A 13790-nucleotide genomic window follows, 5' to 3' on the forward strand; every position below is an offset into this window, starting at 1 on the left:
ATGAGCCTTTCCAGGGTCTTCATGATGTGGGAGGTCAGTGCCACGGGCCTGTAATCCTGGGGGCCACTGGGACGTGGCGTCTTTGGTACAGGGACGAGGCATGATGTCTTCCACATCACCGGGACCCTCTGCAGACTCAGACTCAGCATAAACAGTTTATGAAAGACTCCACACAGCTGGGGGGCACAGGCCTTGAGGACAAGGGGACTCACTCCGTCTGGTCCAGCAGACTTGCCTGAGTGAAGTCTCCTCATTTGCATCTCAACCTGGTATTGAGTGAAGGTGATGGGTGGGGGAGGGGTGTCAGGAATCTCACAGGAGGCAACATGTGAAGAGAGAGGCTGGCACAGTGGTGTGGCTCTGGATTCCAGGCTGACTGCAGGTGAGGTTGTGGGGGTGGGAGCAGACACTGTGGTGTCGAATCTATTGAAAAACAGATTCAACTCATTGGCTCTATTCTCACCTCCCTCAGTTCCCCTGCTGTTGGTTGGCCTGAATCCAGTGATGGTCTTCATGCCCCTCCACACCTCTCTCATGCTGTTCTGCTGGAGTTTCCACTCCAGCTTCCTCCTGTAATTGTCCTTAGCCTCTCTGATCTTGTCCTTTAGTAACACCTGGATCTTCCTCACCTCCTCTTTGTTGCCCCCTCTGAAAGCCCTCTTCTTGTTGTTGAGGAGGGCTTTGATGTCCTTAGTCACCCACGGCTTGTTATTTGGGTAACAATGAACAGTCTGAGCTGGAACAATGGAGTCGGTGCAGAAAGTTATGTAGTCTGTGATACACTCAGTAAGCCCATTGATGTCCTCGGCGTGAGGCTCACAGAGTGTTTCCCAGTCGGTCACCTCGAAACAGCCCTGTAGTTCCGCTATTGCCTCCTCTGACCACCTCCTAACAGTCCTGGTGGTCACAGGTTCCCTCCTCACAATTGGCACATAGCGGGGGGTGAGGTGAATCAGGTTATGATCTGACCTACCAAGTGGGGGGAGGGAGGAGGAGCTGTATGCATCCTTGACGTTAGCATACAGTAAGTCTAAAGTTTTCTCTCCCCTGGTGGGACAGTCCACATATTGTTTGAATGTTGGTAGTGTATTGTCCAGTGATACATGGTTGAAGTCACCCGAGATCACAATAAAGGCACTCGGGTGCTGAGTCTGTAGCCGAGCTATGGCAGAGTGGATAGTGTCACATGCAGCTGTGGGGTTAGCAGAGGGGGGAACATAAACAGCCACCAAGATGACGTGAGAGAATTCCCTGGGTAAATAATACGGCCTGAGTCCAACAGCACACAGTTCAGTGTCCGGGCAACAAATCCTTTCTTTGATTGTTATGTTGGCAGGGTTACACCACCGGTTGTTAACTAAAACAGCAAGCCCACCTCCTTTACGCTTACCGCTAGCGATGCTGTCCCTGTCCGCCCGAACAGTGTGGAAGCCTTCCACGGAAGCATTCTCATCGGGAATGACCTGGTGCAGCCATGATTCGGTGAAACACATCAGGCTACACTCTCGGTATTCCCTCTGACTCCGTACCAGTGCTGAGAGCTCGTCGATTTTCATTGCCAACGATCGCACATTTCCCATCACGATAGACGGCAGACACGGTTTAAACCTCCTCCTCGCTTCGAGCCTCCGCTGTCTCACCGTCACCTTTTTTCTTCTCTTCTGTCCTTGACCTCTGCATCCCCAATGTGTTTTCCTCCAAATTTCAGCTGGTACTTCTGCGGGCCTGGCCAGCGAGCCGGCCGGCATCAGGGCGATCAGCTGATCTCTGGAGTAAACAGTCCGTGCGTGTAGGAGATGTGCCGCGGTCCCGTTCCATGATAAAAGTAACAGTTCCACGGCCACCAGAAGAACAAAAACTCTCTCAATCCACATGATTGAGTAAGAGATAGAAAACGGAGGAAAATACAAGTCAGAAAAAAAAAGAATACGTAAGAAAAAAGAGCTAAACTAAGAGAAAAGCAGGAGCGACTGTAACAGGCTGCACGCTGGTTGGCGCATGCGCACTAACTCAAAGGAACTACTTCCTCTTCCGCCTTTCATAGTCATGTGCGAAATACGGCTGTGCAAATGTCTCGCAGCCCCTTGGCGTGCGCACTCACAACAATGGCTGAATGTAATTGTGCAGACGTATTTTACCTCCACAAACAGCTGAGACGTGGTTTGCGATACATGTGGCAAAAACGTGAGGTGTTGTAGCCATACTTGCCAACCTTGAGACATCAGAATTAGGGAGACATTAAAAAGGGCTGTTTGGGGGGGGGTGATAAATACATTTTACAGTGTTTATTTATCGGATAAAATACGTTAAATGTCACCGTTATTATTGGCCGGCCCGGAAACAGCGGGGGTGTCCAAATTCAGAGGCTGCTTCCACCTGAGGACCCGCCTTCGCGGTCTAAAGAAAGCCGGGTAGTACGTCACAAGCTCCCTCAGTGGAGTGAAACTCTGCCGTCTGCTCCTTGCTATCTAAAATATAACAGGACACTGACGTAAACTCTCGACCGTCTCACACTTTGCTTAATTCATTTTCTGTTTGATATTTATTCAGCTGTGTGAATCCCTCGGGAACCCTCCATCGGGATTAATAAAGTTAAATTTAATCTAATCTAATAACTTTAATCTCAGCCAAACAGATCTACTCAAGAACAAATAAAACACTGAAAAAGCCAAACAATAACATTTTTAAGTTATCAAAGTGGCTTATATATCATGTTTAACCCGAGTAGCGAAAGACTGCGGGGGTTTGAAGACGATGTGTCAGTGTCATGAATCGCTGTGCGGCAGGCAGGAGTTGGACCCAAAATGCAGGCACTCAGGCACGAGGTTTAAACACAACGAACTCAGCTTTAGTGCTGGCAGGGGAAAGTCATACAGAAGCAAACTAAAGTAAACTGGAAAATGCCAAACTAAACACACAGGGAGACCCACACAGCATGAGAGACGACATGACACTGACTCAGAGAAACACAGGGTTTAAATACACTGGGAAGTAACGCGGGGAATGAGACACAGAAGGAGGGCACAGCTGGGAGAAATCAGGACTGACGAGACAAGGAAGCAAAGCAGGACACATTCACATAAGACACAGACCTTCAAAGTAAAACAGGAAGTATAACACAGAGACGCACACTTGACTCGGTGCAGACAGCAATTAAGAAACACAGAGACATAAACCATAAGGCAGAGGACTCTAAGAACCAAAATACACAGGGAAATACTAAGCTTGGAACACAAGGAACTAGACTTGAGGGAGTAACGAAAGACCAACCATGAGAACATAATTCACAATACAGAGTGACAGAAAACACGAGAAACTCAAACATGCAAAGACACAGACGTACACTGAACAGAGTGTACATCTGTACAAAATACAAGAATCACAAAGACCTAAAAATGCTGGGTCAGGAGACCCAGGACCCTGACAGTCTGTCGGCTCAGATATTTGAAGTTCACACTTCAAACATTCTTCAAGCATTTTCACCTGAAAATATGTTAAAAGTTATTTTGTGACCCAGAAAGAGAAATAAGAGTAATATTAAAACTAAGTCGCTGCCGCCATTGTTGGAAACTGGAATTGGCTGGGCCGCGCTATGAATTCTGCAATATGGTTTTTCAATTTTGTTGTCCAGGTGGAAATTCGGGAGAATGGTGGCTCCGGGAGGGTTGGCATGTATGGTTGTGGCAACATCACTAACCTTGTCAAAAACCTCAGAGTAAATCACATCACAGAATATGAGGCGCGTATGTTGAGGCGAACTGAAGAGGAGGAGAGGGACAGGTGCTGCTAGGGCGAGACAGACGTCTCTCACGGAGTCCTTTAGTGCTGCAGGCAGGCAACGTGTTCAAATAATGCACAACTTCAGGTTTTTATTTCTATATGATGAACTCTGCATTATTACGTGATAAGAACAAGAAACAAGAGAGACGATCAGCTGATCATTGATCAGTTTCATGATTGAAGTAGCAACAGGAGAAGGAGGGGAGAGAATGAGAGAAGAGGCAGCTGTGCAGCAAAGACTGAATAACTCCAGCTTTGTGTCTTTTTCATTGTAGCTGAAGTCTGGGACGAATCGCGTTCCTTTCCCCCTCAATATGGATGTGTTGTAATTGGTCCAGCCCCGAGTTGATCGTGACCAACTGGCTAATCCACCACCTTTCATTGTTTATACCGTTACAAAGACAAACAAACATAAAAATGAAAAATCATCATCGGCCCACCGGGCAAATGTCCGGTATGCCCATCGGCAGGTCCAGCTATGCGGTCAGCTGGTGGGTAACAGGCATCTCCGAAAACGTCAGAGCACTTATGCAAATATGTGATGTCTTGATGAATCGAGCAGATACTTGAAGTTTACGCAGCACCATTCTTGCATGAAAATATCTTTAAAGTTTATTTTGTGACACAGACAGAGTTATATTTCAAACTCCGCCACTCTGTGTTCCTCTGCCACTGCCTCGTTTCATCATTTCGAGCTGATTGAGACCAGAACAGCCAATCAGATAATTTTGCATCCAGGTCTGTGATTGGCTGGTTTTGTGGCACAAATATAACAGTGTAGAGAAAGAGTTGAGTGCGCACGGGCAGAAATGTTGAGAGCGCGAGCAACACATTGCGAGAGCAAATGAAAAACTGAGCGAGAGGGGCTGCTGTTGTGTGTGGATAATAGCAAACACTGAAATAAATTTTTTGCACGCAGCAATGAATTTTTTTCACTCAAATTTAGCTTTTCTTCGCTCAAAATAAATTTCTCCTCAAAATACAACACTTGTACCTGCAAACTTTTTTTACGTGCGCTCAGAATAGTGGCACAAAAATAACGCCATACGGCTCTAAGAGCCGTTTCGTTTGCGACCGACACATCACTAATAAGGACGCGTCATAGCCTGTCAACGACGTTGATTAGCTGCGTATATATGAATGTGAATCACATTATTGGCTGGACTATGGGATAAGGTGGCATCGTTCTAATCCCATACAGGAGCAGCCAGTCACTCACTGACTAACACTGCAAAACAGAATTGTTAAAGTTTTAATGTTAATTTCAATTCAGGTTAGATTTTTTTTCTGTGCGCAGAGACCTGCCAGCAGCTTAGAGGGAACATTGCTGAGAACACATATGTATTTAACTTTACATCGTCAAACGAAAGGAGAACATTCAAGCTATGCAGAAGGACTCTGCCCAGATTCATGTACTGTGATCATTGTGGAAATTCTCTACATAGGAAATTCTGTAGTGTTAGAACAGATGTATTTGTGCTGTACTGAAACCTGGTGTCATGTGAAACTATCACATGGATTAAACTGGTTTTCAGGCGTAACCCTGTGTTTACGAGATAACAATAACACGGTCTGTGTGCCAGGAATCAGATAAGTTAGGTTTCATTTACTCATTTACAGTATATATATGTTTTTAAAAAGGTGTGTTTTCCTGCTCAGACCAGTTTTGCAGCTCTTATTGTTCTCTCACATAGCGTGCATGCCACTAGACTTGGCAGGACTGTGCCCTGCTTCGTATATAAAGATGCTGCAGGTGGATGTGAGCAGCATCTCTGGAGACAGAGTTGGGTTTGGAGGATCATGGCGTCCACTCTGATGCTCCTGCTTCAGCTGCTCCTGGTCTCACTGGTGTCTGCTTCTCATTTTTTTGGGGGAACCACGACCTACACCTACAAAGGAAGAAACCCTGATGGCTCATTTAATGTGAGATACACAACGTTTAACTGTACTTAATAATAATGACAGATAATAAGTGAAGCTGTGACAGAACAGGAATCTCCTCTTTTCACACTGATTATTCTGACTTTTATTTCCTTCTGTGCACAGGTCTGATTATTCTGATAGAAGAAACAGAAAATGAAGTTAAAAATGTAAAAGGTGTCGCTTCTTAACTTATCCATTGAAACACATTATTATTTTTAAACGCACGAGTGCACACATGTTGTCTTTTATAAAAGTTTAAACAAATAGTTAACTTTAAAAAAAAAACTGAATAAAACTAATAAAAGTCCGTTGTCACATAGTTGTTACTGAAAGATGCTCCTCAAAAATGTATTATTTATTAGTAGTAGTATTAGTACTTGTAGTAGTTGTAGTAGTATGTCTCACTTTCTTCACCTCTAAATCCAGAGTGCTTTGACTAATCAATGGCTGCAGACGTGGCTTCCATGACCTACACTTGTTATTGATTGTGTTAAAATTGTGATCACATGATCAAACACAGATACAGAACCTTCTTCTTGCAGATAACATGGAGTGATAAACTAAAATCTGACTGAGTTGCTTGTATGTTTTAAAGGTGGAAATTCGGGACAGAGACACCTATGATGGATGTTACTACTCCCTCTACTGGTATTGTTCCAGTGGATACTGTGGCTACACCTCCAGAAGTCAGAGAGGCAGACTGGACAGCAGCACCAGTGCTCCACTCTATAACAGACAATGGTGTGAAACTGAAACCGTCACCACGCGGGTCGTCCCGAGCAACAGACCTTTTGAAATGCGGTGAGCATTTTTCATTTTAAGTATGAAGATACTGTTGATGTGCTTCATTGTGTGTAATTATTGGTTATTAATTTTTATTAATTATTATTCATCTAAAGCCACCACAGTCATTAAATCTGTCTGATATTATGATAAAACAAGAGCTTGGTGGGTGGATGACTTTGTTATTTCTAAACAAACCAGGGCAGCCAGCTGCTGCTGGATCCCCACACGGACCTATTACTGGAGCCATTATTGGTACTTGAACACTCTTGTGGATTTAGGAGAAAGATCCGACACTGGAAAACCAAACAGAGCACCAGAAGTTGCCATCCTACCTTTCCTCAGGTAAGCTTCCTGAAGTTTGATTTCTCTCACTGGGCCCACGTCCTCATTTCAGATTTGACAGCATTTTTAGTAGATAAAGGCGAAAACATGAGCTGAGCTGCGGTTTGGGGAAGGCCTCGAAGGGGACTGGTGGCGGCTACCAGGCCTGGCAGATCCCCGTGTACTAAGCAGAAGTGAAGAATGGAAAGAATTGAAAGAATTAAAAAAGGAGAGGTAGGGTGGGGCACAAAAACAAACATGCATTAGAACTGGAAGGGGTGTGTTTGGAGGCGAGGTCCAGCTCCTGAAATTCAGATAATTTATCTCCAATTAAACTATGAGCCTCTGAACAGCAGAATTTGAAAATGTCATCATGTGGCAAAACCTGCTTCTCTGAAAAAGGAAAACAAGAAGTTCTTGTTTTTTATCAACTAGCAGACAAATTAATTTTAGTTTTCATTCTATTGTCTATATATTTTTCTTTCTACCTTCTTGATCAGTTTTACAAGATAATACAAGATAATCATGCCAGTGCTTGACTCATGTTACTGTGTGAGACACTGACAGAGACTTTGTTAATGTGTTTATTGAAGAGTTCCTGAAAACTGCCCACGGACATACAAGCTGATGTCCTTTGATCCTGATGGAGACAAAGTCAGATGCAGATATGGAAATCCAGGAAGTGCAGAGTGCTACGGCTGCACCCAACATTCAGGCTTCCACTTACACCAGGTTAGCTGATGTTCTAATGCACTGTACAATAACTCACTTGTGGTTTTTCCCTTTTAACTCCAAAATGTCCCACTGTCAGGACTCCTGCACGTTACATTACCAATACACTAATGCTAACCCGTTAGTGAATGCATTTGAGTTGGTGGTGGAGGATTTCCCACAAGGACACATCAGTCTGAGATACTCCGATGGATCCCAGTCCTCCAGGTCTCCTCTGTCCGCAAGAAGGAAACGATCTGCCGCCATGTATCCAACAACTACATACCCCCCCACTACCACATCATGGTGGTGGTGGACAACTACAGCCGCTCCTACTACAACTACATACCCCCCCACTACCACATCATGGTGGTGGTGGACAACTACAGCCGCTCCTACTACAACTACAGCTGCACCCACTACAACTACAACAACCGCTCCTACTACAACTACAGCTGCACCCACAACAACTACAGCCGCTCCTACTACAACTACAGCCGTTCCTACTACAACTACAGCCGCACCCACTACAACTACAACAGCCGCTCCTACTACAACTACAGCTGCACCCACAACAACTACAGCCGCTCCTACTACAACTACAGCCGCACCCACTACAACTACAACAGCCGCTCCTACTACAACTACAGCCGCTCCTACTACAACTACAGCCGTTCCTACTACAACTACAGCCGCACCCACTACAACTACAACAGCCGCTCCTACTACAACTACAGCTGCACCCACAACAACTACAGCCGCTCCTACTACAACTACAGCCGCACCCACTACAACTACAACAGCCGCTCCTACTACAACTACAGCCGCTCCTACTACAACTACAGCTGCCCCCACTACAACTACAACAGCCCGCACTACCACACCATGGTGGTGGACTACGGGCAGACCGCTGCAGGCGACCTCTCCTCCCCTCAGTAAACTACCGTTGCAGTTCTCTTTCGTTGGTAAGGCCCATTGTTGTCTCAGTGTTTGATGATGTGATGATGCAGCACACTCCGCTCTGCTCCGTTCTCAGCATGTTGCTGCTTTCATGACTCTGCACATGAAGACAGTGGTAACTGTGGTAGAAACAGCTGATTGCAGCAGACCTATTTACTCATGTGACGCACAGTTTATCTTAAAAACTTAATATTAGTTTTACCTGTTTGCACTGAATTCTTCAGCAGCCCAAGAACCAAACTCCACTTCACGTGTTTGTTTAAAGCCTTAAACTTTTGCTATGCAGACAGCTGCTTCTTCCTGTTTGGTAATGGATGCTTATTTGTTACTACTCTAACTGTACTCCAGTGGATCCACCTGCTCCTTCATGCCAGGAGGGACTATACTTGCCCCAGTTTGTGCACCCAACACCTGCACACGGACAGCGCATTCATGCAGAGGTCAACAAAGAGGTGGAGATCAGAATCAAAGCACAGGCTTCATATGCAGCGTGAGTGAGACAAAGCTTGATTAAGGAGGCCTGATGGCAGCGAAGCATTATTATCACTTCAGCAGGAAAGCTCAGCTCAGCATTAATGAGCTAATCCTTGTTTCCTTCTGTGGTTTTCTTACAGAATACAAGATATCATCATGAGCGGGCCAATGAATATGACCCAGCACAGAACCACACATAATGAGTTTGTGCTTCGGTGGACGCCGTTCTCCAGCGATCTGGGAGATTATTTCCCAGTGTGCTTTGCTGTTGAATCGGCGACAGGGTTAGCCTCGGTTTCATTCCTTTAAACACAGAAATAGTTTGGGAGAGCAAAGTCATGATTGGACTCTTTGTGGGTTTTTCAGGTCAGCAGTGACCAGTTTTCCAGGCAATACCCACTCTCATAACCACGGCACCCCGACTTCACAGTAAGTGACTTTTTGTTGTTTTTAGTGCTTTAAAAAAATGGATTTTCTGCCTAGGTGTGAGAAGTTTAAATAAATGTGCTTTTGGAATAAATAATGCCACTATGAACAAATTATAAAATGAAGCTCTCCTCATTTGACCTTAAGCTTTACAATTTCAAGAGTATTTGAAGAAATAATAAAAAGGAAAATTATTTAAGTCACACATTAAGTCAACTTATCATCGTTCTGTCTCTTCAGGTCCGGCGTCTATCAGTCCGAGATGAGGTGTGTCATCTTGAAAGTTGGAACAGAGGAAAGTGAGTCTAAAGTTGTCTTTGATATCAAAATTAAAAAAATAAAAAATAAATAAAAAACAAAATAAATAACTAAAAATAAAAATAGAAAATATGTCAACTTTTTGGACATATTCTCAATTTTCTATTGTCAATATTTTTTTTTTTAGACTTAACTCATTCTTTTTATAGTTAATATTCTAACTTTTTGACAATTGAAGTTGGAGAATTTTGACATATTTCTGGCAACATTAAAATAAACTGAAATTGTAAATCTTTAAATCTGTTGTGTTGGATTGCATTAGGTTTAGCTTAATGAAGTGTCATGGTCTGCGAGGGCAGACCGTGTGGAGTGAGTTGAGGACCCAAGAGCAGACAGAGGCGAGGAGACAAAACTGAACTTAACAAAAAGCGAGCCTTTATTTAGGGCCAAAAACTCACAGAAAAAACAACAAGAAAGTAACTGAGGGAAAACCTGAACATATACTAGGAAACTATGACTCTTACTGAGAATTTAGACTATGACTAAACAATATACAAACTATGACAAGGGATAGGGGAGATACACAGACAACACAACGGCAAACAAAGGAAGACTGAGGACTTAAATACACACATGAGGTGATCAGGGGAAGTGGAGACACATGAGGACACAGCTGACTCGAATGAAACATAATGACAATACAGAGGAGAGCAACATTAACTACAATGAACAAAGGACACCAGACTCTTCCAAAATAAAACAGGAAACACGGAGACATAGACATGAACTTAACATAACCGACAAGAAACATGACACGTAGACGCAGGAACCAGGGAGACTGAGGACAGGGGGAGATGACAGAAACAACTAAGAAATAAGGACTAACCAGCAACCTAGAAATTAACTAGATCGAAAATGAATACAAAAATACCTAAAACTCAAACACTGGGTCACACGACCCAGTACCGTGACATGAAGAGTCCTTTGAATGGGTATCATAAGGTAAATTCTAAGTCTGTATGTTTTCTTACATCATATTTTATATGTTTTTAACTTGTTTCAGTTAAAACCAACGTGATCTGCACTGAGTCTGAAATGAGAGTCGAGGTGGAGAAATCGTCCCTCCGTGGACTCCGTGAGGATCACCTGCGTCTCAGTGAGCCCAGCAACACCCTCTGCAGCCTGGAGAGATACTCCAACAGCACTCACATCATCGGCGTCATCCCTCTCAATGCTTGTGGCACTCAGATCGAGGTAACCAGAGCTCCTTTGTATCTATTCTGTTGTTGTTGGTTTAGATATCAGAACGAGGACTGACAGAGTGATGTTTGACTCTGCAGGAGGACGAGGAACATCTCATTTTTAAGAATGAAATCACCACAGTGGATGACAGCGGAGCTCTGATCACCAGGAAACATAACCTGGAAGTAGAGTTCTACTGTCAGTACCCCAAAAAGGGGAACGTGTCACTGGGCTTCACAGCACACAGGACGATGGTGGAAGTGTTTGATAAAGGCTTCGGCACGTTCACCTACCAGTTTGAGTTTTACCCCAACAACCAGTTCAGAAGCATCATTGATCCCAGTTCGTACCCTCTGGAGTACGACGTAGGGCAGAAGATTTACATGGAGATAGATGCGTCCTCCATAGTCAACGACACCGAGATGTTTGTGGAGTCCTGCAGAGCCTCACCGTACGACAACCCCAATTCCCAGCCAACCTACTCCATCATTGAAGACGGGTACGCATGTGCTGATGGAAGTGAAGTGTATATTATTTACGGCACATCAGTTACCTCAACATTTGATAATTTGGCCAAGTTTGATACGAAAACCCACCATTGGATCAATATATAAAAGAAAAGAAGGAAAACCAGAGTTTTACCAAAGTTTTCTCTTTTCTTTGATTCTGAAATGCTGTAGAAACCCTGTGATGTCTCTGCTTCTGTAGCAGCTTTGATTGTAAGACATGGAGTTACAGCAGCTGTGTCGTCTTTGTGCTCGGCTCTGATTAGGTGCCCCGTGGACCCAACTGTGATGATCCATGAGACCGACAACAAGAGACAGTTTAGATTCTGCATCGAGGCCTTCAAGTTCATCGGTTTGCACGATCAGGTAAAGAACTGTAGATATCTAGAAGCTCCAATTTCTAAAAGCACTAATAAATATGCCCAATTTGTGCTTTCTCCTTGGCTGGGATGGAGAAGCAAAGGTTTGACTGCAGCTCTGCTCTTGTTCCACTAGAGGGGGCAACTGTACGTCTGCTGATATACTGACAGTGTGTCCTGTTTCACTCAGGTATACATCAGCTGTTCAGTAATGATGTGTGAAGCAGGGAATCCCAACAGCAGGTGCTCACAGGGATGCATCAACTCAAACCATCACCACCACTCCCACCGCCGAAAGAGGGACTCTGCCATCCAGACTGCAGCGCACTTCGTTTCCCAGGGTCCTCTGCGTTTGAAGAGGTCAGCAGACACCAGCATGAGTGCAGGTATGGAAACACAAAGTGCTTCTTAACATTAGCTTCTTTGTTTGACTTTCACTAAAGTGTGAACAATGCTGAGGTTCTATTGTGGTCTTCAGGGAACAACCTGAACCTGAACCTGGTCTTCATCGCTGGATGTCTTCTTGCTGCTGTTGCCATGATCTGTGGAGTGCTCCTGTACAGGGCCAAAATGTCAAAGGTCAAATACCAGCGTTTGGCCTCGAGTGAAAATTAAGACAGCAGTGTAATCAGAATACCAGTTCCTGCATTACTTTTCAATGAACCTCATTTTGCTGTCAGAGTTTCGGTGTTTGTGTATCTGCTCATGTTTAAATCAATCATGAATTTAATTCTTTATAATTCAGCTTCATTTGTGTAGCGTGAACTCACAACAACAGTCACCTCAATTAGCTTTATGATGTAGGGCACAGTCCCAGCTGTTACAGCTGTGTTTGTGTTTGCCAGCTTTAAGAGAAAACAGACATAAAACAGACTTTGAAAGATGAATCTTTGGATTGTTGTTCAGTCGTGCAGCTTTACAGCAGCTTTTCTTTTTATATGTTAGAGTGTGATTCACAGAAAGTGTTACTGTTGATGTGTGCTCCTCTATAATCATTTTTGCTTTGAATATCTATGGCTATCATTGGACTGGTTACTATACATCTTTGTTATTAATCAATAAAAACATACGTGTTAGTGCTTCCTCAGTCAAAGTGTTACTCTTCATCACATCATATGGCGCATATACAGTGCCTTGAAAAAGTATTCATACCCCTTGAACTTTGACACATTTTGTCACCTTACATCCACAAACTTTGATGTTTTTTATTGAGGTTTTCTGTGACAAACCAACACAAAGAGCACAAAATTGTGAAGTGGTACCAAAACGATACATGGTTTTCAAAATTTTAAGCAAATAAAAATTTGAAAAGTGTGGCGTGCAATTGCACTCAGATCCCCCTGCGTCAATATTTTCACTGCAATTCACTGCGAGTCTTTTGGGGTATGTCTCTACCAGCGTTGCAAATGTAGAGACCAAAGTTTTTGCCTATTTTTCGTTGCAAAATAGCTCAAGCTCAGCCAGATTGGATGCAGAGCGTCTGTGAATAGCAATTTTCGAGTCTTGCCACAGATGCTCAGTGGGATTTCTGGACTTTTAATGGGCCATTTTAACACATTAATATTCTTTATATTTCCACACCATGTTTCACAGTGGGAATTGTGTGTTCAGGGTGATGAGCAGTGTTACTTTCCCGCCTCATGTAGCGCTTGGCATTTAGGCTCAAAAGCTCAACTCTGGTCTTGTCTTGCCAGAACATCTTCCACCTGATTGCTGTGTCCCCTTCATGGCTCCTGCCAAATTGCATGTGGCATACTTTTTCCATTTTTGGATGATGGATTGAACTAGTGATGGCCTGCTTGAAGCTTGAAGCTTCATTCAGTGTGACTGTCCGACTGATATATTGTAGGAATGACTTAGAGTGCAGAGTGGGATTGCAAACATGCTTACATACAAGGATAATGGTTAGAATAAGTCTCTGGGTCAGAGAGTCCCGAACATGATATTCTAAATCAACTTTGAATCACTAGAAGAACAATGGATAATAACATTAGATTATCAAGGCTAGGCAGGGAAGTGTTTTCCTTTTCTGTGTCTTACAGAG

At 43.8% G+C, this 13790-nt stretch overlaps 1 protein-coding gene across 1 annotated transcript; it reads left to right on the forward strand.

Annotated features, from left to right (window-relative positions):
- Positions 1-5422: 5422 nt before the first annotated feature.
- On the forward strand, positions 5423-12833 carry LOC106675719 (uncharacterized). Its single transcript, XM_014410911.3, has 14 exons — positions 5423-5703; positions 6299-6504; positions 6688-6831; positions 7404-7542; positions 7622-8486; positions 8830-8971; positions 9096-9239; positions 9322-9384; positions 9622-9680; positions 10703-10893; positions 10980-11380; positions 11654-11753; positions 11937-12132; positions 12225-12833. Exons 1-14 carry the CDS (start codon positions 5581-5583, stop codon positions 12359-12361), a joined length of 2910 nt encoding a protein of 969 aa, XP_014266397.3. The 5' UTR covers positions 5423-5580; the 3' UTR covers positions 12362-12833.
- The last annotated feature ends 957 nt before the right edge of the window (positions 12834-13790 follow it).

This window comes from Maylandia zebra, linkage group LG9 (genome assembly GCF_041146795.1).
Source record: "Maylandia zebra isolate NMK-2024a linkage group LG9, Mzebra_GT3a, whole genome shotgun sequence".
Classification (NCBI taxonomy): Eukaryota; Metazoa; Chordata; class Actinopteri; order Cichliformes; family Cichlidae; genus Maylandia; species Maylandia zebra.

Bases quoted from the DNA above. Each gene is read 5' to 3' on its own strand.
- LOC106675719 (XM_014410911.3), top strand. From the start codon at position 5,581: ATGGCGTCCACTCTGATGCTCCTGCTTCAGCTGCTCCTGGTCTCACTG. The intron at 8,972-9,095 runs GTGAGTGAGACA...GTTTTCTTACAG, and splicing joins GCACAGGCTTCATATGCAGC to AATACAAGATATCATCATGA. The intron at 9,681-10,702 runs GTGAGTCTAAAG...AACTTGTTTCAG, and splicing joins GAAAGTTGGAACAGAGGAAA to TTAAAACCAACGTGATCTGC.